We start from the raw sequence: 27,120 nt of genomic DNA on the forward strand, positions 1-27,120 counted from the left end.
GTGCCCTCCCCACCCCACCTCACCCCCCAGCTCTGCACCTCTCCCACCAGAGAACTGGCCAAAGAAAAGGCACAAAATTCCTCCAGATGTTGCAGTAAATAAATAAATAGCAAAAAAGAATGAAGAGGACAGAGGCAGTTCCTACTCTATCCCTTTTTATTGTCTTTAATCTATGTTGTAAAAAGATCCAGTATCACATAACAGCCACGGAAGTATCCCAATATCACACTAGTTCGGAACCATTTAGACAATAGCTTAGTCTTTTTTTTTTTTTTTTTGCCTTTTTTTCTTTTTTTTAAACCTGCTGGAAGGGAAAACCATACTGCCCATTATACAGGCCAAAAGAAACAAACACTGGTCAAATAATAGTGACAACCTCAAGCAAGTGAAATGAAGATGAGAAGTTTTGAGTGACCCCAGGCTGCAGGACTCCGAGGGCCCCTTGTGCTGGCACAGGGCACAGTGCCTTAAAGCCCATGAGCAGTAAATTAAATCAGAGAACTGGGAGAACCAAAGGGGGGCCCCGGGGCTGCTCTGCTGTTGGTTCCAGGGGCAGTGCCCGGAGCAGTGCCCGGCTGGGGCCCTCAGAGCCCACCACCTCTGCTGCAGATACAAAGAGCATAAGAAATGGGAATAAAAAGGAATGACCCCAGGCCCCGCGGGCCCCTCCAGCGCCGGGGGCACAGCCCTCGCGCCCCGAGTCCCTCCTGGTACAAACGCCAGCGAAGCCTCACAACAGCCCTGTGAGGTAGGTCACTGTCTTACGGACAGAGAGTCCAAGGCAAAGCTGGGATTAAACTCCAGATTCCTCGTTGAGTGCTGTGCCTGTCGCAATCCTCCTTCCACGGAAATATGGTCCCTGTTCGTAGAAAACAAAAGGTCTGTGCCTGCGCTCCCGGCGTCCCGCGGGCAGCCCGGCAGCTACAATCGCTCCTGTGTGCACAGGGGACAGGGATCGGCCTCCTCGGCAGAGGGAGAACGGGAAATTTAAAAAAAAAAAAAAAATCATAGTAACAACGCAAGAGGACGAAAAGTACAGGCAGGTCGGGAAGGACGAGCCACATCTCACGCTCGTGACGCCACGGCTGAGGGCTGGCAGGGCCCCGCTGGCAGGCTCGGAGATCCCCATGGAATGTCACCTCCATCCGGCGCCTTCGGGGCTTCCTCCCCTCCGGGGCACGTGGAGAGTGGAGAGACAGCGATCCCTGCGCCGGAGCTGCTGGATCCAGGCTCGGCCTGGCGCGGCCGAGATCCGTCCTCGCGGTGAGCCCGGAGGAGCTCCGGCAGCGGAGCGGCTCCAGCCCGGCCCCGTGGGGAGGGGGCACGGGACAGCCCTGGCAGCCACATCCTCGCTTCCCGTCAGGGATGGCGCTGGGCACGGAGGAGGCGGGTGGGTGTCCACGCAGCTCGGGTCCATCGGCACTCCCAGTCCATTCCCGCTGCTCTTCCCACGCGGTGACCATGCACGGAGCCGACAGCAGGAGATTCAGACAACATTAATCTTCTAGGATGGAGAGAGATGACTTCACAAGGGATAAATAGAACTTTATTTAAATAAACATTTGTGAACATCTTTATACAAATTACAAGTCCCCACAGGAGCCTCCAGCTCCGCCTACGAGCCAAAGCTGCCGGGAGGGCCCTTGAGCAGATCCACCAGGATGTCGAGCAGTTGGCTGTGCTGGTGGTGCAGGTCCCCGGGGATCGCGGCCATCTCGTAGCACAGGCACGTCTCCACCATCTTGGACAGGGACACGCGGAAGTCGCGCAGCAGGCGGATGGTGTAGGAGTCCCCCTCCAGCACCAGGAGGTCGCTGTCCGTCAGGGACACGGTGGCTCTCCAGCCGTCATCTTGGGGAGAGAGCGGAGGGGAGGGTGGGCACGGGGCTCGCCCGTGCCGGCTGCTCCAGCCTCTCCACTGCTGCTACACAGCTCCTTCCCGGTTGTTTTAGACCAACGGGGACTCAGCCGGGCCAAAGGCTCCCACAAAAGCCAGGCAGCACTCTGACCACACACTGGGATCCTCCCAGATTCCCGCAGGAGGCGACTGACGGCCAGCCCGTCTGAGCTTGAGGGCTGGAGACCGACTGCAGCACTGCCAAACCCCCTGCCAAACCCCCATGGGCTGAAGGGACACGTCCCCAGGGATGGGGGGATCATGCCAGCTCAGCCTCTCCTTCCCCCAGCATGATCCAGGCACACAGGCCTACAGGCTCAGCCTGCTGGGGGTCGCCTTCCTTGAGCTACAGCTCACAAACCACCATTCCACGGCCCCACCACAGCAACACCCGTCCCAAAGCAGGAGCTCAGAGAGCAGGGCAGGCCGAGGGCCCAGCAGAGCTCGGTGCCCCCCGGCAGCGCTCAGGTGCCCCCCTGGCAGAGCTCAGGTGCCCCCTGGCAGCGCTCAGGTGCCCCCCCGGCAGCGCTCAGGTGCCCCCCGGCAGCACTCAGGTGCCCCTGGCAGCACTCACCTCGGACGTGGATGTCGGTGTCGGTCATGAGCAGCACGGCCAGCGGGTGCACCTGGGACGAGTCCCGCACGAACACGCCCCCGTTGGACTTGACGGCCATGAAATAGGTGAGCCAGCGGCTGTACAGCTTGGACGCCTCCCTGCACGGGACACCCTGTCAGCCACCACAGCTGGCACTGCCACGGGGTGCTCGGCACAGCCCGCTGGGCTGTGGTGTGTGTGTTCTATAGGTCTGGCACCCACCTGTTGATGGTTGACTTGTGCAGCAGGACGGTGCCGGCCTTTGTCCGGTACGCGTAGCTGTTGGGTTTGAACTTCCCCTGGCGGGTCACTTTGCCTTGTCTCACCTGGAATGGGAGGAGAATCTCAAAGGCCTGCACAACCAGCAGCCCCTGCCCACCCACGACCAGCTCTCCCACGTGTGGGGAGGGGTGAGGATGTTCCTCTACTCCCAGAAGCTCTGCTGGGTTAGCAGAGCACACTCATGGGGTGACCAGACCGGGCAGTCACCCGACCCTGTGCAAGGGGCAGCAAACAGGAGGAGAAAGATGCCACCTAGGGCAGCAGGCAGGAGGAGAAGCCACTTTAACAGCTCCCAGACCAAGTAACAAGAACCCAAGCATGGACCTGTGCAGGCCAGGGTGGCCACTCCTCATGAGCAGGGATCCAGGGATAGCCCTGGAGAAGCTGGCAGGAGCACAGGCAGGAGTACAGAGCAGGAAGCCTGGCTTGAAGGGAACACTCCCAAGAGAGCAAAGGCATCTCTGGCACCTCAGGGCTTCCCTATGCCACCCACTGTGACCAGCAAGCCCAGGAGGGTGATGGCAGAGCCAGTACCTGGATGAGGTTGGGGTAGAGCCCAGCCATGAGGACTCCCTTGACCAGTTCCTCCTCTTCACTGTACTGGTTACACACAGATGATGGCATGGTACAGTCAGACGGGGACGACACCAGGAAGGCTTCGTAGAGGTTCTCAGAGAACTGCTTGACAAGGCCTGGAGGGGGTAGACAGCCCCAGGGATGAGATTCATCCTCTCCCTTCATCCCACGGAGTCATCACCCTCAGCAGGACGGACAGGAGCTCCATCCTGTGCCCAGTCCAGCCCGTTTGTGCCCCCCACCCCTCCCGGTGCCTTTCTGGGGGCCAGGGAGCAGCAGGCCCAAGACTCACCGTTGATGAAGCGCAGGCTGGGCCCGTACAGGTAGTAGTCCTGCAGGTAGTTGTCCCTGGCACGGCTGTCCCTGCGCCTCAGCACCTCCTCCCAGCCCGCCACGGCCCGCACGAAGGCCAGGTGGTCACTGCCGCTCTCCCGGCTCAGCACAGCCTTGGCCTGGGACAGGGACACACGTGGGACACACGTGGGACACACATGGGACACAGCAGCCCCCCACCCCTGCTCCCCCCTGCCCCAGAGATCCCCTCACCTTGTCCACCTCGGCGCGGTTCTGCAGGCTGCTGCTGAAGGGGTCCCGCGTGAGGCAGGACACGATGACAAGCAGGGGGTGCAGGCAGCGGTAGATGGAGGCCAGGACAATGGCCTTGGCCAGCCGAGGGTCCGTGGAGATCTGGGCCAGCCGCTTGCCCAGGGTGGTGAGGGCCTCCCGCTGGTCCAGCACTCCTGCAACAGAGCCCCCGGTGTGGGAACAGACATCAGCTCCCGGGGGCTCTGGGAGCTGCCAGGAGAACCCACCCACAGCGCTTGGGAGATCTGAGGGACCTCCAGAAGAGGCACAGGGACAGGGGCCTGCAATCAGCACCCAAACCCCCCAGGTCTAACTGAGCTGAGGCTGAAGAAATGGCTGTCACAGGCACATGACAGTCAACAAGGCCCAGCTCTGAATTCCAGATCACCACTCCCCTTCTTTCCCTGTCACCCCCTTCCCTTTTTTTTTTAAACCTTGGAAAGTTCTCCCCACTTTTTGAGCAGAGTAGTGTGGGAAGTAAAACAGCACTAGGCATGTGGTTTGGGAAGTCCTTATCAACTGCCATCCCCCTCCAGGGACAATCCATCCTGCAGAGTCTGTCCCACAGGATCCTGTGCCAGCTCCCACTTCCCATGTTTAGACAGCAAACACGTTTCCAGGACACAGCATTATCTCACCGATCTCCTGCAGCAAGATCACGGCTTCATCCACAGCTTTGATGTCAGGGCTGTCCAGAGCCTTGGAGAGAAATTCAACTGCCTGCAACACAGCAGGGGGGAGGGAAAAGGGAAAAAGTGGGCAAGTTTCCCATGCAGGCATGTGGGAGAGCCCTCTGTCCTGCCCCAGGGCCCCAGACTGCAACACGGGTCCCTCCTTCTTCGCCTCCAGGGACATGAGCTCAGCCCTCTCCATTCCTTCAGTCTTCTAGACACACTCTGTAATCTAAGGGTTCTTCACATTTCCTGGTGTTAACACCCCCAGACAGCCCCGTGTTTAGGAAAGCAAGATCCCAAGTCATCAGCCTGCTGGCTTTTCCCCACTCCTGTCCCCGGAGCTGGCTCCAGGCTCCCGCCGGCGCAGCCCCGCAGCCGGCGCCGTGCTCACCGTTTTCTCCGGCATGTGGATCTTGGCCTGCACCACCAGGTTCTCCAGGGGGGTGCGCAGGATCTCTGGCACCTGGTAAGTTGGCATCTTGTCCAGGCGGCTGCGAGGGAAGAGGTGGTAGGCAAAGCCCGACTGGCAGCGGCCGGCGCGGCCCCGCCGCTGCACCACGTTCGACTTGGACACCCACACCGTCTCCAGGCAGGACACCTGTGGACAGGAGCAGGCATGAGTGCTCCCAGGCCTGCTCAGATCACAGGACCCACACTGCTTTGGGTTGGAAGGGACCTTAAAGCCCATCCAATCCCACCCCTGCCATGGGCAGGGACACCTCCCACTAGACCAGGTATCCCAAGACCCATCCAACCTTGGACACTTCCAGGGATCCAGGGGCAGCCACAGATTCTCTGGGCAACCTGTGCCAGGGCCTCCCCACCCTCGCAGGGAACAATTTCTTCCCAATATCCCACCTAACCCTGCCCTCTGCCAGCATGAAGCGACTCCCTTTGTTCTGTCACTCCCTGTCCAAAGTCCCTCTCTTTGCATTTTTCCATCGACACACAGACTCAAGACTGACCACTGATCCCAAAGGGCCAGGGAAGCCTTTCCCACTCTCCTGCCTCCTGTGGTGCTGGTCTCTATCAGGACATGGATGGGACCCAGATGCCACCTGCTGGACACCTGTCCTGGATCCTCATCCCAGGGCTCCCTGGGATCTCCAGTGCCAGCCCTGCCTCTGGCTCTGCATTCTGAACTGGGATAAAACTGGGCAAATATCAAAGGGATGGATTTAAACCAGGACTGGTCCAAGATGTGAACGGCCACCTGGCCCTGGGAGATGATGCTCTAGAACAGGGGCAGGGGGATGTAGCCAGAATTCCTTCTCCTAAGGGCAACAGCAGCACAGTTGTCTTCACCTCTGTCTGTGGACAGACAAGAGCCTTCACAGGGCTCAGCGCTGCCAGACACGGGGCCTGAGGGCAGTGAAGCCCCTCTGGAAGTTGAGGAACAAACCAAGGGATTGGGGTCAGGAGAGCTGCAAACTTGAGCAGGATCAACAGGTCAGGGCTGCCCTGCGTGGGCCAGCAAGAGGTTTTTGATGAAATCATGGAAAAAGGCAAAAAGCAAACAGAAAAGCTACAGACGTTCCATGGTATCACAGACTCGGGAAGGGAGTGTGATTTGCCTTGAATTTCTTTGAAGGCACCAGAATTTTGCCTGTGGGGAGCCTGGCACGGAGCTTGGACAAGGCAAACACTGGTGATGAGTCAAACACTGTCTCCAAACAGGGACACAGCGCCCATGCCCCAAGGGCCAAATGGGAAGCAGCTCCATCATCCCGTTAATGACACCTCAAGTGCTCCTCTGAAAACATCCCTGAGAGGTCCAGGGTGTCCCCAGCGCCCTCAGGGGCAAGAAAGCAGCAGTACCTTGGTCTTGAGGTCGTAGCGCTCCTCCTTGTGCGTGCCACTGTCCACCACGTGCACGATGTCGTTGATGGTGATGGAGGTCTCCGCGATGTTGGTGGCCAGGACAATCTTCCTGACGCCAGGAGGAGGCCTCTGGAAGATGTTCTGCTGGTCCATCATGGGGATGTTGGAGTGCACTGGGAAACCAAACCAGAGTCAGTCCCGCCCGGCTGAGCTGGTGGGCAGAGATTCCTCTTGTACCATCCCCTCCCGCTTCCAGAAACCCGGGACAGAAACGGGGGCATCACTAATGTTCACTGTCAGCAGCTTCCTGCCAGCCAGACCCCAGGGAAGATCTTCCACAAGTCATTTGGGAAGGCCTCACTTCAGCTGCTTCAGCCTCTGGCTCAGCAGCAGGAGCTCTGCTCACCTCCCGTCCCGGAGCCTGGCGGCACCTCCGGAATATCCCTCAAGTCCCACTCTCTCCCACAGGCCAGTTCTGCAGCTCCCCCTCCCCACAAGTCCCCCAGGGCAGGAGAAAGGGGTATCCTCCCTCCCAGTAGGGCCCTCTTGGTCTTGGTTTCCACGGAAGAACACCTGTGTTCATTAACAGCTGAGCTGCCCAAAGCTCTGCTCCTGCCCGGCCTTGTTCCACACTGAACAGGGAGGGCTGCTAAAAAACAAACAGAAAAGTGCCAAAACCCTTCACAGCCTTGCACAGCAGAACTGCCTTTTGTTATAAACTTCCTCCTGGGATAAGCAATGTTAAATTCACTGATCAAAGCTGAGCTCCACAGTCCTTTTGCATCCAACAAAACAGGTCCTGAGGATCTCTTCTGTGCAGGCTCAGCAGGCAGCTACAGCAATGCAGAACTGAGCTGTTTCCCCCTGGCCTAATTCCCAATTGCTGGAGGCAAACGGGAAGCCACTTGCTTTGATCACAAAGCAGGAGTTACTCACGCTCACCACACACTCTTACACCACAGGTACATCAAAGCACACGAGCTCTGTACCAGAGAGCAAAGCTGAAGGGGCTCAGCGAGTCAACTGTCCCAGATTCTCCTGAATCCTGGGAAGAAGGGGCTGGCCCTGCCCTCTCACCTGGCAGGACGAGGTAGCGGCTGTTCTGCGAGCCCAGCATCTCCAACAGCCGCTGCTGCACCCCTTTGATCTCCTGCCAGCCAGGGAGGAAGCAGAGGATCCCACCTGGAACACACCAACAGTTAGGAACATGCAGCCTCGAAATCCAAGCACTTTTCCCCAGCTGGGGATACAGGCTTTCAAGGCAGAAAGCAACCAGGCTGCCTGTAGTTTCAGAGTGGATACCTATGAGCTTTGAAACACTTAAAGCTCTTACAAGTCATCTGAGAGTCCTGCCTTCTTCCCAAAAACATCGCCTTCCAGGCAAAAATATTTAACAGGGATGGGGTTCCAATATACAAAGATAATTGTGCAGCTCAAGGCTGCAAATGCTGGAGCACAGACAAGTCCTGCTCTTCATCCCCAGAAACAGCTGTCAAGGACACTGAGGACTCAGATGTTCTGAGCCAAAGACTTGGAATTCCCTCGTGCCACACTGCTCGAGGACACTTGGGCCAACAGGAATTCAAGGAGGCCTTGCACAAGAGGCTCAGCATCATCTGGGCTCTGTAGGGTTCACTTTTATCTCCTCCAGCAGGAGAAAAGAGCCCTGGGAAAAGCAGAACCCACCTGGCTCTCCGTGGGCATCGATCTGGAGCACGAGGTCGGTGATCAGGTCAAGGTCCAGCACACACTCATCGTCGGATTGCTGGATGGGACAGGACACGGGGGTGAGTGAGGTCAGTCCAGCACTGAGCACACAGGCACAGCCTCCAGAGCATCTCCTGGAGCCCGCAAATGCCTGGACTTGGACAGCCTGCCCAGGACTTGGAGCCAGGAACCTCGGGAGCCTGGTTTTGGCTCCATCTGGAACCTGCTCTGGTCACAACTGCTGCCAGTTCCCTCTGCTGTGCACTGAGAATACACAGTCCCTGCCCAATCTCCAGATCTGGAAGTGGAGATTTGTGCATCTCTGCTGAACAGCACCTCACAAGTAACAGAATTCACATGAGATTTCTGAGGACAAAACTGTGCCACGTGCACCTGGGACTGCAAAGCCACCAGACACTGAGCAGCAGCTTTTGTATCTCCTGGTGATTTGGGACAGGCTATTAGAGAAGCTGATAAAACTCAGCTACAATCCCAGCCCCATCAGAATCAGGAAGAATGCCCTGAAGGCAATGGGATACCCCAAGCTGGTTTGCTGAGGATCCGGGACTGGGACAAGTGGCTCATACTCCAGACAGTTGCTCAGCCACAGGGAGGGATCTCTCCAGGCTGGAGAAACGGGCTGACAGCTTCCAGACCAGCAGGTTGGACCAGAAACTGTCTGGAGATCCCAGCCAAGCTCAGTGACTCCGTGACCCACCACTGGTGTAAGATTACCCAGAGCACAGAGTGCATGTCTGGAGGGCATTTTCCAAGGGAACAGTTGGACTAGTTGCAAAAAGCAGCAAGCAGGGAATTCAGTCATGCAGGACACGAGCACTGAGGTAACGGTGCTGGAAGGCACAGCCATGCCAGTCTTGGAGAGGCTTGCAGAGAGTGTGCAAACCTTCCAGTGTGTGTCAGTGTCTATACACACACAACGAGCTCTCAGCCTACTCAAACACCAAACTTCACACTAAAGGGGGACAAAAGTAACCTGACCCCAAACTGCAGTCATCTTTACCCATTATTTAATCAAAGTACTCTGTGATTCCACTAAGCTGACCTCACCTCACGAGGGCTGGCGTGGAATTAAAGCTAAGCAAACAGCGTCCAGGAACCAGAGGGAAGTGGGACCAGTTCCAGGCCCAAACTCTCCCGTGACAACACACCAAAGTCAGCACCCCATCCCAGGGCAACACCCGCACACCCACCTTGATCTCGTAGTGCCGGTGTCGGTGCCGGCCCAGCTTGGCCAGGATCTCCTCCAGGTAGTATTCCTTCACCGGGTACATGAAGCCCGGCACCTTGACCACAGGGCAGTCCCCAAAGTAGTGGGAGAAGCGCTGGTTGTCCCCCGTGGCGCTCATGAGGACCAGGCGCAGGTCGGGGTTCAGCTTCTGGATGCCTTTGAGCAGGATGAGCAGGAAGTCGGTGTTGACGTCTCGCTCGTGCACCTCGTCCACCACGACGTGGCTGACGCCCTCCAGGCTGGGGTTGCCCTGCAGCTTCCTGAGCAGGATGCCCACGGTGCAGAAGAGCAAGGCCCCTCCCCGGGCGGGGGGTTTGCTCTCCAGCCGCACCTGGTAGCCCACGTTCTTCCTCATGTTGGGCCCAAGCTCCTGCGCCACGCGCTGGGCCACGGAGATGGCGCTGATCCTGCGGGGCTGGGTGATCACCACGTTGCAGCGGGCGCCGCGGCCCTCCAGGATGTAGTGTTCCAGCAGCAGCTGCGGGATCCGCGTGGTCTTCCCGCAGCCCGTGTCTCCCGCTATTACCACCACGGGGTTCTGCTCGATGGCTGACAGGATGGTGTCCTTGTGGGGGTCTACTGGCAGCGGGTGGCTCTCCTGCCAGGAGGCTCCTCTCCTTTTCCAGAGGGCCAGGAGGTTCTGGCTAAGGCGCACTTCCTCTGCCTCCAGCATGGGGATGTAGGTCTTGCCCGTGATGGCGTCGCTTATCGCGCCAGATTCCTTGGTCAGGTTCATCATGTCGTCGGCGATCCGGGGCCGGGACTCCCTGATGTCCACGGGATACTGGGAGAGATGGAGGAAGTTGGCAAGGACAGAAAGGTTAGTACCGGTCCTGGGACAGACAGAAGGAAACAAGTGTCTGGAACAGGCTCAGCCAGCCTGGCTTTGCCACGACTGTGAAGCTTTGCCACGACCACAAAGCTCTGCCATGACCACAAAGCTCTGCCAAGGTCTCCTCAGATTTTTGCTAACTCAGTCACTTATGTTCTGAACTGAGGATATTTAAGGTGAGAATTAACGTGGGCAGCTCCCTGTGCTTTCCTTGCTGTGCTCCCTATTTTAGGAGGGCTATTAGTGCTGATGCCTGAACTGACAGGCACAAACCAGTTACTTAAACTCTCCAATGCAACAGCCCCTCCAAGACAACTTTTGGAAACTATCACGTTACGCCACCACCCTTCTCTCCCTCGGGAAGCCCAGACACATAACTCACATAAAACACAAGCGTTTGCCTGAGCCAGAAATATTCTGTCTTGGCAAAAGAAAAAACAGAAGTCCCACATCCCACAGGACCAACTAAAAGGAGCAACAACAGGTCAGGAATTGTCTAGAACACAAATCAAGGCATTGGCCCAGATGTTCACAGGATTAAAAGCTGCCGAACTTTTAATCAATCAGAACTTTCGGATTCAGCCTCGGAGGCACAAAGGGAAGACCCACTGCCCAAAAAGGGGCAGCAGAGACCGGTCAGGTTTCATGGCAATGATGAAGCCATGAATTCCCTCAAGGTTTTGCCATGAAGCTTTCAAAGACACACAATTCCTGTGGGCAGACAGGACCAGGCAAAGGTGCTCACGTGGTTCAGGTAGTTCTCGATCTTGCGCAGGGTGGCCTCGGGGACTTTGATGTGGCAGGGCTTCCTCTGGTTCTCCCCCAGCTCCCGCAGGGAAGTCATGTTGTACATGGCGTGGCTCAGAGGGTTGTTGTTTTTGTCCACCAAGCCAAGGCTCTGCAAGGAACAGGCAAACAACACTGTCAGCCACGGGACTGCTCACACCAAGTGCTGGGATACAGAGCACATGGATCCCTCACATCGGGACAGGCCAACTCCTTGCCATCCCAAATCCATCACTTCCTGGGTTTCTTGCCAGAGCAAGAAACAAGACATGATCCCACCTCAGCTCTGGAGAAAAAGACACAGCAGAGCCAACCACGTGCCCCCAACACAACACTCACAAGGAGGTCTCAAAGTGACCCTTCGGAGGAACAGCAGCCACGACTGTACCTGACAAAACCCTCTTGTTAACTCCCTTGCTATGGTTCTGGAATGTCGTGAATACCAAGGTTTGGAAAGATATGTTTATTAGGAATTAGTTCATTAAGCATTAAGTCAAAGGTCAGAAAGCTACAGGCATCCCCCCATCAGGCTCAAATACAGCGAGTGAGGTGAAAGGAGCCTGTACCCACAGACACCCCCAGGGATGCAGGAGCCAGGGGCACTCACTCACCTTCAGCTTCTGGCAGGCCAGAGCTGCTGCTTTGTTTTCTGCCTCCACCTTGCGCCGGCCCTTGGCAGCGAAGGTCATGGGGCAGGGCCAGCGCAGTGTCAGCTTGCAGATCTTGGTCTTGGTGCCCACCGTGCGGAACTGCATGTACTCCTGGAGACACAGACACACCCATGGGGCACCCTCGGCCAGGAGGGACCCCAGGGACCACCCAGTCCCTCCCCTGGCCCTGCACAGACACCCCAACAATCCCCCCCGTCCCTCAGAGCGTTGTCCAAACCCTCCTGGAGCTCTGGCAGCCTTGGGGCTGTGCCCACTGCCCTGGGGAGCCTGGGCAGTGCCAACCACCCTCTGGGGGAAGAACCTTTTCCTGAGATCCAACCTGAGCCTGCCCTGACACAGCTCCAGCCGTTCCCTCAGGTCCTGCCCCTGGTCAGACAGCAGAGATTGGAGCTGCCCCTCGGGAGAAGCTGCAGACCCCGATGAGTCTCCTCTCAGTCTCCTCTGCTCCAGCTGAAGAAGCCAAGTGCCCTCAGCCACTTCTCGTATGGCCCCTCTAGACCCTTCACCACAGGGGATTTCTGTTGGGGTTTGTTTGGGTTTTTGTTAGATTTAACAGAGCACTGGAAGTTTACTGCCCTGAATTCCCCCTCAGCTCCCAAGGCACTGGCTAAGCAGGAGTGAGAGCAGGCAGTTGTGTGGGGAACATCCCCAGGAGCCTCTGGGGTGGAGCACAGCTCCTGTTTGCTAAACACATGAGCTCTGGGCAGGAGGTGGGTGACACTGAGGAGGAGGATCCCTGAATACTGGAAAGATTCCATCAGCACAGAAATTACACATCGCTCCCAGTAACACAAACTTGTGCTTGTTGGAGATACAGGGGGAAATGAAACCTTAGGAAATGACCTCCTTCATTCAGACAGCAGCTCCTCCACTGCCCTGGCCTCAAGGAACAGCATTCCACATGGTTCTATTAAGACATTCTCCCAATTCTCACCACAAAGTCTTTTCCTTGCTCTTCAGACTGATTTTTCTAGGCCTAGTTCTAACTTGCTTCCTCTCCCCAGTTCTGCTGCCCAAACAAAGCATCCAGTGATACCAGAGGGAGGCTCTGAGCTTCGTCCCTGGCAGGGGTCAGACAGCAGTTTACCTTGACTGTGGAGGAAGAGGTTGCAATCTGAATCACTTGGGCCAGGAGGTTTTTGGGCAGTGGGAACTGTGTCAGGGCACGGATGGCAGTGTTGTCGTCGGTCATCTCAATGGAACTCCCTCCTCGGCTGCAGGGGAGATGAGAACAGGTGATGTACAAATACCCACCTCACCCCAGCGGCTGCTGAGCTCTCAAATAGGTGGTTAAAGCACAGATAACTCTGGTCGTGGCAGAGTCAAGCTGTCCCTTGCTGTTCAAATCTGTCAGTCGTAGAACAACCACCCAGCCCAGCAAAGCCAACCACGCCAAACCTTCACACTGAGGCTACAAACCAGGCAGCATCGACAGATTGTAACAGACTTCATAAATTAATAATTCCCAATCCAAAGAGCATCCCTGGAAATAACCACCACCACTGTGTCCTTACAGATCTTGCTCCTGCTGCCTATTAAAAACCCAAGATTTGTGCTCATAGAACATGAAATCAAACAAGCAACTACGGTGATGAATAGCAGCAGATTCAATGTTGCCCTCAGGGTGATCAAAGCCAGGTCTAAGTCCACATAGATCATTTCTGGGAAAGGAAATCTCTTCAGGCACAGAAGAGTAAGGCAGGTACCAAGCCTGGCAGTCTCTCCAAAGGGAGAGCTCCAGGGAAGAAGCCTGTGCATTCCCTGGATGGCAGCCAGCTACGAGACCAGGCTGCCCAATACTGCTTTGGCCCACCTACAGGCCCCACCAGCTGCAGCTCAGCTGTGAGGAACTGCAGGGGTGGATCAGCTACAGGGAAAACCCTTGGATGAGCAGCTCCCGGGACAGACCCACCTTGCGTCCCTGCCCGGGGTCCGGGCGTCCTGGTGCGCCATGGGCAGGTAATCTGAGACATCGATCGCTTCCTCCTCCAGCTCCCCTTCCTCCAGCTCCCCTTCTTCCAGTTCCCCCTCCTCCAGCTCTTCCCTCCTCATGGCTTTAGGCATCCTGCCCTGCTCCATGGGCTGGATGGAGTCGTCGGGCTCCATCCTCCGCCAGCAGGTGGACAGGTCAGCGAGGGAGGGCCCGGACTTGGAGCGCCACTTGCCCTCGGAGCACCAGCGCTCGTCGGGACAGCCCAGCTGGTCCGCCAGGAGCCGGTACTTGGCAGCGTCAAAGAGCTCGTTCCGGGGGCCCAGCAACCCCCAGCCCTGTGGGAGAGACACACCAAGTGATTCCTGCCTTCCCCACCGCCAAACACAGGAAGAGAAGGGACGTTCAGGGACTTTAAACTTCCCCCTGCCATCATTTCTTACCAAAGGGAATCTGGTCCCTGCCCTCCCTTCCCAAGGCACGGCTCTGAGCCCCACACAGCTCCTTAGGGTGGGCCAGGATTTACTGGGATTTTACAACTCAGCCCTATTGAGCATCCTCAAGTTTTTAAACCACTCCCAGAGTAACTTAAAAGTAACAGTAAAGCAGAACATGTAATTGCCACACTGTGGCTTTGATGAAGAGGGAACAGGAGGATCTGAAGCTCCTACGACTGCAGACACACCCTGGCGGGCTGGCAGAGGTGAGACCTAGTGAACAGCAACAGCAAACACACCTGAAGGAAGCTCTGCTCGCTGTAGATGCTGACACTAAGGAGCTGATTAAGGTCCAGGACACAAGGAACAAAGAGCGGGACTCCAAGGACTTAGTGAGTTCATGCCTGGCTGACGCAAGTGGCATTTTAAGCTCAAATGGATTCAGACTCAACACTTCACTCTCCACCCCTGACTAACAGGACGACTGAGAGAGTGAACAGGCAAAGAGAGAGAAAAAAATTCCCATCCCCAAAGGCCAGGCCTGCACCCCCCAGGGATCGTGCCCCCAGCTCACCTTGAAGAGCTGACAGGCCGCGGCGGCCGCCTGCCGCTCCGCGTCGATCTTCTTGGTCCCATAGCCCTCCACCTCCACGTTCTTGGGCCACTTGATGTGCAGAGTGACTTTCTGAAAAGCAGAGACAGCCAGCAAAGTGAGCCAGCACAGCCCGAGCTCTCCCCTGCCCCGGGAGTGCTCCCAGTCCAGCCACCTCTCAAACTCCAGGGAAAGGAAACTGTGGGCAAAGCGCCTGCCCGGTGCCTTCGTGGGAAGAGCCATTCCAGGAGAACTGAAGGAAAAGCCTGAGCAGGGCACAGAGGTGCCACAGTCCCACAGGAGTGCAGGGCTGAGCCAGGCTGAATCCAGCCAGGCTGCAGTGTCACAGCGTGTCAGCTCCAAGGAATAAATGCCAGGAGCTCATTCCAGGAGCAATTCCATTTCAGGGACCATTCTCTGCTCACTGCAGCACACCAGACCGTGCCCCAGAGCAACATGCCCTCTCCAACAGGATTCCAGCAAGGAAATCTCCATAACTGCTTCCTTATTGCAATGCAACCAGCAGCAGGTTGCCTCAGCTCCCCAGACAGCCCCTTCAGGCACAGGAGGATCCACCTCCAGCCCAACACAAGCACTGGGAGAACCACAGCCCCCCCAAAACTCCCCCTGGATGGGAGCATCCTCTAAATGGGAGCTAAAAACCTGCAGAGGCAAAGAATGCTGAAAGCTGAACCCTGCCATCATCCAAAAATTGCTCCAAATCATCTGCTCCCAGCCCTGCGGACGCTGGAAGGCTCCAGGAGGGAAATGCTTAAGGAATTCTCTCCTGTCTCTGCAGCACAGATGAAAGGTGGCATTTAGATCCGCTGGGAAAACCCCACCTCCGAGGCTGGAGCAAAGGCTCCCGCCTTTCCAGCAGCCTGCCCTGGCTGGCTGCCCACCTGCCAGCGGAACCTCAGCTCTCCGCAGGAAATTCCGAGGGATTTTGCCTCGGGGCTCTGCGTGGAAAAGCACGGGACAAAGGTGTCTCCTGAAGGCCAAGTCACTCAGTGCTCACAAACACCCCTGGGTCACTTCCAACCAGGAGCTCTCCAGGTTGTCCCACCTGTCCTTGTCCCACACACTTTCTGGGTTGGTTTTTGTTGGGTTGGTTTTGGGGTTTTTTTGTGATCCAACCCTCATTTTCTCCACGAGCTCCTGGTTTACCTTTTTGTTTTAATCTGAAGTTATCCCCAACATTAATCTATTGAAGTGCCAGTTAGAATGTGAACTGATTACACAAACTAAAACCGTGAGGCACTGGCTGTGGTATTCCAAAGTTGAAGGATGTGGTATTCCAAAACTTAAGTTAGGAAACAGCAGTGGAAAAGCAAGAAAAACAAACACAAATCACGAAGAGCTCTGAAGTAACTATTACTAATGCATCCCTAAAATTCAGGGATGCTTAAAAAGGATGTGGCAATAAAAACTGTCTGGGAAATTTTAGACAGAATGTTATTGGAAAATGTTAATCCGTCAGAACGGAGCCTTTTCCTGGAATGTGCGTTCCAGTTAAACTTGGGCTGGAAAGGGCTCTCGGCTCTGGAATGAGCTGTGCTGTGACAGCAGGAGGCAGAGCCCTGCCCACGGAGCACCCGGGAGGTGTGTCCTGCAATCTGGGCCTCTGGCAGCCCAGGGACAGCTCAAACCACCTGGAAAACTGTTTGCTTGGAATTCCTCTGCTTCGTATCACAAAAAAAAAAAAAAAAAAAAAAAAGTCTGTATTTTGTTTTGCCATGAGAAACCTCCCCCATCGCACACAAATTCTTCTTTTCTGGTTGCAGTTGGACATTTCAGGCTGTGGCATTTGTTCTGCTGGAATCTACAATCAAATCCAGGCCTACTGAGGCCCAAAATATAGCATTTACATTTTAATTTTCTGAGGTAGTGGGGCACCTTGGAGCACATTTAAGCACAGAGTACGTGTCTTTCTGCTGGGAAAAGCCAGATACAGCAAGTTACCCGAAAGAAAAATATCCATCCTTCCAAACACAAAAAGAGGGACAGCACCTGCATTTATACACCTGTTAAAGCACCTGAAAATTAGGAGAAACAGGAATAATTGAGAATATTTCTTGTTTAAAAGATTACGATGCAACTTTTACGTGGAATTGAAACACTTCTCTGATTTTCTCTCGGAAAGTTCCTCCCAGGATTACAGGTTTTTTGCTCCCTTCCCACTCATGTCCCTCCCATCTCCAGCCCCACGGGATTTACCTTTTTCCTTGGCCCATTAGTATGGATGTAGACCAGCTTGTCCCTTGCATGGGAAATGCCCAGGGCTCGTCCAATCACACTGTTGAGCAAGTTTTTAGGCTGTGGAAATTCCTTTAATAAGTCTCTGGAATCTGGAAAAAAAAAACAAAGAGGAACTAAATGTCTTACAATTCCTGTGCAGTCCTGTCCAAAGACATGTTCCAACACCTGCTCCAGGCAGCTCTGGGAGCATCTGTGTCTCAGGGTTACGGAGAGGGAAGTAAGGAGTGTTCAGTGGCTCAGCCACAGCAACTCCAGGCATCAGCAAGATCATGGAACCATCCAGGTAGGAAAAGCCCTCCAAGGTCACAGAGCCCACCCTGTGCCCGATGCCCCCCTTGTCCCCCAGCCCAGAGCACTGAGTGCCACGGCCAGGCCTTCCTGGGACACCTCCAGGGCTGGGCACTCCAAACCTCCCTGGGCAGCCCCTGCCAAGGCCTCACCACCCTTTCCAGGGAGAAATTCCTGCTGATGTCCAACCTGAGCCTCCCCTGGCACAGCCTGAGGCCGTTCCCTCTCCTCCTGTCCCTTGTTCCCTGGGAGCAGAGCCCGACCCCCCCCGGCTCCCCCCTCCTGGTCAGGGGTTTGCAGAGCCAGAAGGTCCCCCCTGAGCCTCCTTTTGTCCAGGCTGAGCCCCCCCAGCTCCCTCAGCTGCTCCTGCTGCTCCAGCCCCTTCCCAGCTCCATTCCCTTCCCTGCACACACTCCAGCCCCTCCACGTCTTGTCCTGAGGGGCCCAGAACTGCCCCAGGATGGGAGGTGCCAGCACAGGGACGGGCCCTGCCCTGTGTCACCCCATGGCTGGCACAAACCAGGGGCCATTGGCCTCCTGCCCCTCTGGGCACACCTGGCTCATGTCCAGCCTCTGTCACCCGCAGGGATTTGGTGCCATTTCCCCACCATGGAGGCAAAAGCAGCTCAATATCACCCCTCAATACCAAACCTCAACTGAGCAATAACTACTCTGAACAGTTCTGGTTTGCATCCCCCCAGCCATGGATTAAATCAAAGGGCTCACAAGGAACACATCAGAGCCAGTCAGTGGCAGTAATGGGAAATAAGCCCCTTCTCCCAGGCTCCAACACTCCCACCAACCCAGACAAGCAAGGAGATGATCCACAGGCCTAATCCAACAGAAAGCCAGGGCAGAAAAATGGAATACGTGGGATTTGCTGGGCTCAGGAGTAAATCAGCCACTACAGCCCTGCAGGTACCCAAATCCAGCACAGGGGAACAGGGAGAGGGATGGGATCTCATCCCACACACGCTCTCCCCAGGCTGTCAGGACCCTGGTACCCACCCTGCAGACCCCCCTGGGTGTGAGCACTCCCTCAAAGGAGGCTTCTAAATCCTCAGCAGGAATTCAGGGGAAGTTTCTGCAATGAATCAGAAGCCACACGATCACTGGTACCAGCAGCAACTGGAATTTCTGACTGAGCCACCAAATCCAAGGAGAATCGAGCCAACGGTCACCCTCATTGGAGCATCACCAAGATGTGCCACCATGTTCTGCTGGAAACTCTGATTCCAGAGTTGCTGTAATGAAGACAAACAGTAACTCCAGATGATAAGAGAATCATGGAATGGTTTGGGTTGGAAGGGACCTTAAAGGTCATCTCATTCCACCCCCTGCCATGGACAGGGACACCTTCCACTAGCTCAGGTTGCTCCAAGCCTTGTCCAACCTGGCCTTGGACACTTCCAGGGATGTTCAAGGAGAGTATTTAAGAGAGAGGCTCTGCAGGCCTGACACGTGACATCCTGGGGATGTTTGGCTAAGGGAGAGGGAAAAGCCATATTGCTGATCCCATCACCCTCTCCAGAAAAAACCCAGCAGGCTGACCCACAGTTCAGCACAAAATAATTACTGGGGACACCCAGCTTTGAAACTTCTTCCTGCAAACCATAGAAGAAACACCTGGGGCTCAGAGAAACACTTTCAGAAGCCTTGGACAACTCCAGGGGAATTGCAGGAATTACTGTGATTTATCACCACTACTTGTCCATGAATTACCTTCTATATATTGGTCAAGAGAGCAGGAAAGTGGCCTCAGCCCTACAAAGAACCACGAGCCAGGTTCCTGTAACTGTACAGCAAATGTGCTGTTTCTGCCCACCCAGGCAAGTTCCACCACATTCACACTTTGGCCTGGTCAGGAAAACTGGCAAAGTGTCCAAGACTTTGGCACTCTGCAGTTCTATCCCATTCCACACTGGTGGGATGCAGGGAGGGAGGGGCAGTAACACAATTCCCAAATGCACCATTAAACTCACTTCATAAAAAAGAAAAGCTAAAAAGCAAACTTCCAGGACCAGCCTGGATTATTTGGCCTCCAGTTGTTTCCTCTTTCAAAAACAATAACCTGGGAAATTCTGGGATAAGAAGTGCAAGAAGCACTTTTTTTTTAATGCCTCTCCAAAATGCAACTATCTACGACAGAGCCAATTTCTCACCCTCTGAGGTGACTCCTCGGTGAAGACTAAATATTTAATCTGTTCTAGAGCAAAAATAGGATCTCTGAGTGCCAGAGCCCAGCTCTGGCCGGCGGCTCAGGCTCAGAATTCCCAAGGAGGCACAGTGTTTGCTTCCCAGCTGACAATGGCACATTCAGCAGCACCATCTGACGTACCAAGGGCTGATGGATCCCCCTCATGTCCCCAATTCCCGAGCTCGAGGACCTCATCCTGCAGGAAGCCATCCCTCACTTGCAGCTTTTAAAGGAACAACCCCAAATTGCAGAGCTGGATTTGCAGAGCGTTGCCTTCCCTGCCAAATTGGATTTCTTGGCATCTCCCTGCGAGGAGCGTCTCAGCTCTGTCACAGCTGGGAATGGGTGTTTGGGTGGGAATGCTGCGAGTGGGAGCACAGGGAGTGGAGCCCAATGCTCCCAAAACTGAGCTGATTTTCATGCCCAACTCCACATATGAAACCCAAACCACGGCTCTGAGATCATGCAGGAATATTAAAACCCTGCCTTGGAGAGAGACAAGTCAGGGTGGGGCTATCAAAGAAGCCAATTAACTAATTAAAGTTCCTCAAAGCCAGTGAGCGCTTCGCTTAATTTGATTGTGAAAGTCCAGGATAATTGCAAGCAACACCAAAACCACCAAAAACCAGGCCCCAAACCCACCAAACCACCCAGCTGGAGCGACCAACCCTCCTACAAACCCCAACAAATCTGAGGAGTGAAGACACTCAGGGACAAGAGCATAAATAAACCAGCCCAAAGTCTTGCTCAAGGAGGACAGAGGAGCATTAGGTCCATTTAGTTTCCCTCTTCCCTCCAATTCTCTTCCCAGGAAAAGCAACAAATGAGCAGCGAGGACAAACTATTAAAGACAAAACTCCCCAAGATACAATAAATTCAAGTAATGAATCCAAGTCAGTGAAGGGTGTTTGTAACACATCAAAAATCCCCAGGGAAGAAGAAGAAAGCCCTGTGGCTCCATAATATCCATTTCATCAGGAATTAGCCCAGACATGTCCTGCTGGAGGCAGAGAAGGTTCCACCTGGCTTGGTTTGGAGCACACCAAAGCACTGCTTTTTTGGGATTTGGGGGTTTCAAACCATCACCAGCGATCCCGACCACAGTTCCTTCCAACACACACAGAATAAAAACCCGCGGGAAACTCCCGCCTGAACGAGAACTTAAAAACTGGGAAAACAGAGCAGGCTTCTCCAGAGGCACGTGGGATGAGCCGAGGAGGAGGAGCAGTGGCCAACCTGCCCCTGGAGACACTCGGACACGGCAGGACCAGCCCGGCCTGGGAAGGGATCCAGAGCCCCAGTCCAGCCCCAACCCTGCTGTGTCACCACAGGACAGCAAATTTCATGAGCCCAGAGGAAGATCCCTGGAGCAAAGCAGGGTCAGGATCACGTCAGCCTCGGGAACAAGAGGGAAGTGCCACAGCCCTGACTGAGCTCCCAAAATCCCACTGTCTGAGCCAAAGAAGTGAAGCCTCAGATGTTAACACGGATCTAACACCAGCTTTTCCAGGCTGGCCTGGGTTCAGAGTTGGTTTTTCCATATTTGTATCCAAGGCTCATAACAAAGGGCTCAGAACTGACCTCAGAAAGAGGTCTGCAAAATAACATTTCTAATCTGTACACGTTCAAGCAGCAGCTGTGCAGGTAGGGCAGGCTCAGCAGACCCTGAGGGACTTTACTTGCTCATCCAATAAATCCAATCGGAAACAATTCCAATATCACCAAACTCCCACCAAAAGAGCCTTCCCTGGTCAATCCACCACACAAACTGGAAGGGGGAACCAAAGACCAAAAATAAAAGTACTTGAGGACTCACAAAAAACACACCTTAGAAAGAGGTGCTGAGGAATGAAGTACAAAAGAGGAAAGAAAAAACAAATCCTGGTTTATTACTTTTCTCAGGCAACACCTGAACCAGCTCATTAAACAATAATTTGGGGTGGTTTGCATTTGCTTTAGCAGGGAGTTAATTTGCTCTGTTGAACAGCTTGAATGCAACAATTAAAAGCCCATCTGACTCTGAACTCCAAGATAAAGCTCAGCAGCTTCTGAAAGGCAAATGGAACCCAAAGAATCCAGAAACTACTGAGAGCAAATAATAATAACAATTAAAAAAAAAAAGTGCTGGAGGGTGGGAAAGAAGCACCAAACACAGAAGGATGAGGGGCAGGAAAAAAAGAAAAAGTTTTATGTAATATTGACCCAAATTTCCAAAGCGGGAGATTGCACAGTATGAAAGAAAACTGAAACCAAACCAGCGACTTACAAAGGGAAAATGTCGTGGTTCAACCTCCGGCACAAAACCACTCGCATCTTTCTAAACTCCAGGTCTCCTCCACGCTCCAAAATCCAACAAAAAGCGCTTCAAAACGCGACATCAAAACACAGCTTTGAACGATCTTTTAAACCGGCAACGATCCTGAGCCCCGGGATTTCCCCTTCCCACCTGCGCCCCGCGCACCACCGACATCCCGACGGGAAGAGCTTCCCAAGTCCTGCCCAGAGCCATCACCCCCGGCGGGGTTTCGGGACGCTGCGGTGCTGGGGGCCCGATGTTCCCGAGCCGTGCGTGCGTCCATGGGCTGTGCAGGTGGATCCCGGCGGGATCCCGGCAGGAGGCGCAGAACGGCCCCAACGGCGCCGGCCGAGCGCTCCTCGATCCATCCCCCTTCCCACCGAACCTCCGTGCGGGATTTTCCTCCCGCGTCAGCGCTGGGAGGCGGCCGGAGGTTCGCCCAGGCCCCGGCTCGGCGACCTTGAGGGGAATCACCGGGGAAACCCAACAAAGGGCTCCCGGGGCGGCCACAAAGGCGCTCCCCGAGACCCCGCGGAGACCCCCCCCGGTACCTGCGCAGCTCGGCGGCTCCTCGCCCTGGCCGCGCATCCCGGTGCCGGCGGAGCGGCGGGAAGGCAGGGAAGGGAGGGATGGGGGAAGGAGGGAGGGAGGGATGTGGCGGCTCCCCCCGCCCAGCCGCGGGCCCGGGCTCGCCCCTCCCTTCCGCTGCGTGAGGGCCGCGCGGGGCGCGAGCGCCGGCCGGTGCCGCCGCCGCTCACCCTGCGCCGCGTCGGGCTCCTCCTCGTCCTCCTCGTCGCGGCGGGGCTCGGCGGGGCCGTTGGGCGCGGAGCAGAGCGCGCGGGGGGCCGCGCAGAGCCCGCGGGGCGGGCGGCACAGGCGGAGCGGCCCCGCCGCCTGCAGCAGCAGCCCCAGCGCCGCCATCTTGGGCTCGCCGGCGCCCCCGGCCAGGGGAGGGGCGCCCCGCCGCAGCGCCCCCTGGCGGGCCGGAGGACCGAGAGCGGCTGAGGGAGCCCGGGGGGGGTAAAGAGGCCTCGCGTCCCGCAGGGAATGGCGAGGGAAGGGAGGGAGAGGGGAAAGGGACACGGGGACAGCGGGAGGAGAGGGAAAAGGAGGGGAGAAAGAGGGGAAAAGGACGAGAAGGAAAGGGAAAAGAAGGGGGGGGAAAAGAGGGGGAAATGAGGGGGAAAAGGAGAGGGAGAAGGAGGTGAAGGAGAGGAAAAAGAAGGAGAGGGAGGAGATGAGGGAGAGGAAAAAGGAGGGGGGAAAGGAGGAGAAAGAGAGGGGAAAGGAGAGGGAGAAGAAGAGGGGAAAAAGAGAGGGAGAGGGAAAAGAAGGAGGAGAGGAAGAAAGGAGGAGAAGGAGAGGGAGAAAGAGGGGGGGAAAGGAGGAGGGGGAAAATGAGGAGAAGAAGGAAAGGTAAAGGAGGGGGAAAAGGAGAAGGAAAAGGAGGGTGGGGAAAGGAGAGGGGGAAAAGAAAGGGGAGAAGGAGAGGGAGAGAGAGATGGAAAACAATTGCGAGGGAGAGGGAGGAGAAGGAGAGAGAGAGAGGAGAGGCAGAAGGAGCTGCTGTCCTGCCGTGCCAGGACACGGGAAGGTCGCACAACATTCCCGGGGCTCCTGTGCCAGCACAGCCCCGCGGGAGCGCAGGGACCTTCCCGAACCAACACCTTCCCCTGCCCTGGGACGGGAAACACACCCCCCATTCCCAGCTACCAGCACCAGCTCCTGCCCAGGGACAGGGAACATTCTCCCCCATTCCCAGCACCTGCCCAGGGACAGGGAACACAATATCCCCCATTCCCTGCTCCCAGCACCTGCCCAGGGACAGGGAACACACACACACAATCCCATTCCCTGCTCCCAGCACCTGCCCTGGGACAGGGAACACACACACACATCCCATTCCCGGCTCCCAGCACCAGCCCAGGGACAGGGAACACACACACACCCCATTCCCAGCTCCCAGCACCAGCTCCTGCCTTGTGTTCCACTCCCACACATTTTCCTCTCAATCCTTCCCCCTCCAGGCAAAGCCTGGAATGGTCTCACACAAGTGACCTCGGGAATGACCCTGAGGGGAAACTCAGGAACTCCCCTGGGAGCTGAAACTCCTCTGGGGTTTGTTCCCAGCTCCACACACCCAGAGCAGTCATGGCACTGAAAATAATTCATCCTGCAGCCCATTATTTACAAATATTTAAGGTAAACACCAAAAATCTTAAAGCCTTTATAAGATTTTAAAACCTTATAAATCTTTAAAAAGGTCTAAAAATCCAAAATCCTCATAAAATCCTAAACCCGTATAAAAATCTCAAATCTTTATAAAACCTTAAATCTTCATAAAATCTTAAGTCTTAAAAAAAAAATCTTAAATCTTTGTAAAGTCTAAAATCTCTCTAAAGATCTTATAATCTTCATAAAATAGATCAGCACTTCCCCTTCTTCCCCACTTCTCCCTATTCCAAGTTATGATTTGGTTCTACATGAGTTATTTAATGTAATTATTATTCATATATATCAATAATTATTTCACATATAAATGAATGTAATAAATTCATATATTTCAATAATGCACATATATCAATAATTATTTCACATAATCATTATTTTCAAGATATAAAATTCTTGAGGCTGTGGAGCTGAAATTCCAACCCTACAGGATTGATTTATTTATTTAAATCTGAATTATTATTCTAAGCAATCAACCTATATAAATTTTATCAGCCCTGGTTGCACCTGGGACAACCATTAAGTTTTGTGTTTCTTTAAATCAAGGTCTCATTTTTGTGTCAAAGACTTTATTCTGAGCATTCTCTGTGTAAAGTGAAAATTTACGTGAATAGTTGGATGAAAAATGGGGGGTTTTTTAGGAGGTTTTTTGGATGTTTTCTGTTTATTTTTAAATCAGAAAGAAATCTTCAATAAGTCACAAAAATATTGACTATGATACTGGCAAAGTTCAGTTTTACAAAGCTCCACAAGAAGAGGTTCAAGAAGAGGAAAGTTATCAAATAAACCCCTCTATTAAAAAAAAAGAAACAACTTTGGAGGAGTTGCACATTCAAAAAATAAAGTGTCACTAAACCAAATTTGCCTTTTTCTGTACTCACACTTTTTAGCACCTCTGCATTGGTTGTGGTTTGTCTCTGTAAGTTCTTTTACTTAAAAGAAGATCTGAACGCTAACAAAAAAACCCAGATTTTGAAACAGCACCAGAAGACACAAACAAATGCATTTTTTTTAAAGACATGAAGTTATTCCGGCACTTAGAGTACAGATTTTAAGAGCATTGGTCCCCTAAAAAGGGAAAAAATCATTCAAAGCTGATTGTTCATTCAAAAATCATCCATATGACTAAAAAGGGAAACAAGTCATTCAATTTAAGAGGATTAATTCTGTGTAAATCTTTTGATAGCACGTTGTACAAACTATTATTTTCATTTTTTTTACTATTATTTTAACTATTTATTCAGAAATAAGCTTAGGTGGTTTGGAAACAAAAGCTCCAAGGAGGACTAGAAGGAAAGGGAGGCTGGAAAAATTCCTGTATCTTCTGGGAAGTGAAATCTACTGTGAAACAGCTTAATTTGATGTATTTGCTGGGGTTTTTAGTGTTTCCCACAGCTCCAGGGGAGGCAAATGAACTGTCCAGCAGGGAAGAAAACCAAATTATAACCGTGGCTACAGAGTTGTTTCAAGTCCTGAACATGAGAGAAGGAACACGGGAGGGAGATCCCCAGGAGATGGTGGGGAAAGCAAAGCCAACAAAACAGATGAATGAAGTCAATGTCTGGGGAAAGTCCTGGAAAAACACAGCCAGTGGGATGGGGAGAGCTGGGAGAAGAGGCTGGAAGTCAGTCCCAGTCTGTGGGACACAGTCAGGGCTGAGGGCTGGTGGTTTGGCACAGAAATGATACAAAAATTATCTTGTGAGCACAGAACAGCAGCGAGGACTCAATCCATTAAAAAATTCCAGAAGTGGCCCATTCCCAGCATCTTTATTTTGCAGGGAGCAGCGTTAACCAGCACAGGATAATCTCCAGAGCCACCTCCCAGGCTTTGGCAGCTCCCTGGGATGGGCTGGGGCTGGATCAGCTCCTCCAGCCAGGCCTGTGCAGAGGCAGCAGCTCGTTAACGAGCCCTGGTTCATTAAAGAATTCCTTTATCCCAAGGGCTGGAGAATCCCAGAGCCAGCCTGGCCACCACAAACCACCAGCCCTCACTGGGAAAGTCCCTTCTCTCCACCCCGACTCCAAGGTCATGTTGTCTGATGGAGGGGAGGGCTTTTATTCCCACATTTCCCATAACTCCTGCCCTGGCTGTGTAAAGCACCCCGGGAATTTGGGATTTAAATCCAGACCCCCTGTGCTGGAGCCTCAGGAGCAGGGCAGTGCTGGGCTCCCTGAGTGCCAAAGCAGATGGAGGAATTCCCTGGGATGGAGGGATTCATCCCTCTGCTTCAGCCAGAGCTGGAATATTTTATTCCATCCTTTAAACCTTATTGAAGACCAAGTAAGAGAGTTCAGGAAATGACACCAAATCAAACCAGAAAACAGTCAGTGACTGGAGGGATTCCTCAGGATAAAACAGGATTGAAGGAAAGGTTGGGAAAAGGAACATGGAGACAGCGCCAGGTGTTAAAGTATCAAACCCCAGGGAGAAAGAGCTCATGGAATTGGTACTAAAGGATGCAGGAATGTTCAGGAGGGAAAAATTGAAAGGGGAAAAAAAGGTTTTTACTTTGAGGTAAACAGCAAACAAGTGTCCAGGGTCTCCCCTGGATAACACAGGGCTCCTCCCCTTCCCAATTCCCTTGTTCCCTGAAATTCTGTCTGTCCCTCCTCGGGACAGCTTCCCTGCCACATTCCCTCCCTGCTGCACTGACCAGGACACAGCTGAGCTCCCTCCTGTTCCTAATGCAATTTAATTCTCCTGAGCATTAAACTCTGCCAAGGAAAAGCTCTGCCTGGAGCTGAGGGGGTGTCAGGGCTTACCTTTGAGGGAATTCAGCGAGAACATCTCCATCCCCGTGGGAAGGGTGGCTTCCTGGGACAGCAGGAGGGAGCAAGGAGAAACAGCAAGTTAGGATTAATATTGCCTTCAAAATGTTTCAAGTGCTTCTGCTTTGCCTCCGTGGCGACAACAATTTGGGGAGGTTTTAAAACCTTTATTAGGCCAGAACCCAAGTCACTATTGCCATTATTCTCCTTTTCAAAGGAAAAAAAAAACAAAACCGGAAAAAGAGAAGTCCTTTTGATAACCTTCTTTGCTGAAACTTCTTATTTTAATTTCTTATTAAAAGAGCTTTCAGTCAAATAAGAAAAAAACAACTATGTTTTGTGGTGCTTTATTTCAGGCCAGAGATCAAATACATTGCAGGAACTGCTGGAACAGAGTAACAGGGATTTTCTAACCCCCTTGGAGCAGAAGGGTGAGGACTGAGGAG

The 27,120-nt window shown here is 53.9% G+C and overlaps 1 protein-coding gene across 3 annotated transcripts; it reads right to left on the reverse strand.

Annotated features, from left to right (window-relative positions):
• Window positions 1-138: 138 nt before the first annotated feature.
• DHX30 (DExH-box helicase 30) lies at window positions 139-26,747 on the reverse strand. 3 transcript variants are annotated; one of them, XM_027703572.1, is made up of 19 exons: window positions 26,669-26,747; window positions 16,852-16,982; window positions 14,617-14,727; window positions 13,588-13,943; window positions 12,763-12,889; window positions 11,616-11,765; window positions 10,964-11,116; window positions 9,349-10,170; window positions 8,117-8,195; window positions 7,508-7,612; window positions 6,428-6,603; window positions 5,001-5,207; window positions 4,574-4,655; window positions 3,897-4,090; window positions 3,643-3,802; window positions 3,309-3,466; window positions 2,715-2,818; window positions 2,472-2,611; window positions 139-1,851 (listed from the first exon to the last, which is right to left on the reverse strand). In XM_027703572.1, the coding sequence occupies exons 1-19, from the start codon at window positions 26,697-26,699 to the stop codon at window positions 1,616-1,618; spliced, it is 3,522 nt and encodes a 1,173-aa protein (XP_027559373.1). In that variant the 5' UTR covers window positions 26,700-26,747; the 3' UTR covers window positions 139-1,615. The 3 variants fall into 3 exon arrangements, with proteins under 3 accessions (XP_027559373.1, XP_027559372.1, XP_027559371.1); XM_027703571.1 differs by lacking the exon at window positions 26,669-26,747 and adding an exon at window positions 22,226-22,384; XM_027703570.1 differs by lacking the exon at window positions 26,669-26,747 and adding an exon at window positions 21,825-22,040.
• Between the last annotated feature and the right edge of the window lie 373 nt (window positions 26,748-27,120).

Source organism: Neopelma chrysocephalum, unplaced genomic scaffold (assembly GCF_003984885.1).
Source record: "Neopelma chrysocephalum unplaced genomic scaffold, ASM398488v2 Primary Assembly neopelma1_243, whole genome shotgun sequence".
In the NCBI taxonomy this organism is placed as follows: Eukaryota; Metazoa; Chordata; class Aves; order Passeriformes; family Pipridae; genus Neopelma; species Neopelma chrysocephalum.

What these genes read in the sequence shown, in the direction of transcription:
- DHX30 (XM_027703570.1), bottom strand. Translation starts at nt 21,957, where the DNA reads ATGGACGCACGCACGGCTCGGGAACATCGGGCCCCCAGCACCGCAGCG. An exon ending in ACCCCGGGCAGGGACGCAAG is followed by an intron (nt 12,890 to 13,587) that starts GTGGGTCTGTCC and finishes TCTCCCCTGCAG; the next exon opens with CCGAGGAGGGAGTTCCATTG. An exon ending in GCTACGACCTCAAGACCAAG is followed by an intron (nt 5,208 to 6,427) that starts GTACTGCTGCTT and finishes TCCTGTCCACAG; the next exon opens with GTGTCCTGCCTGGAGACGGT.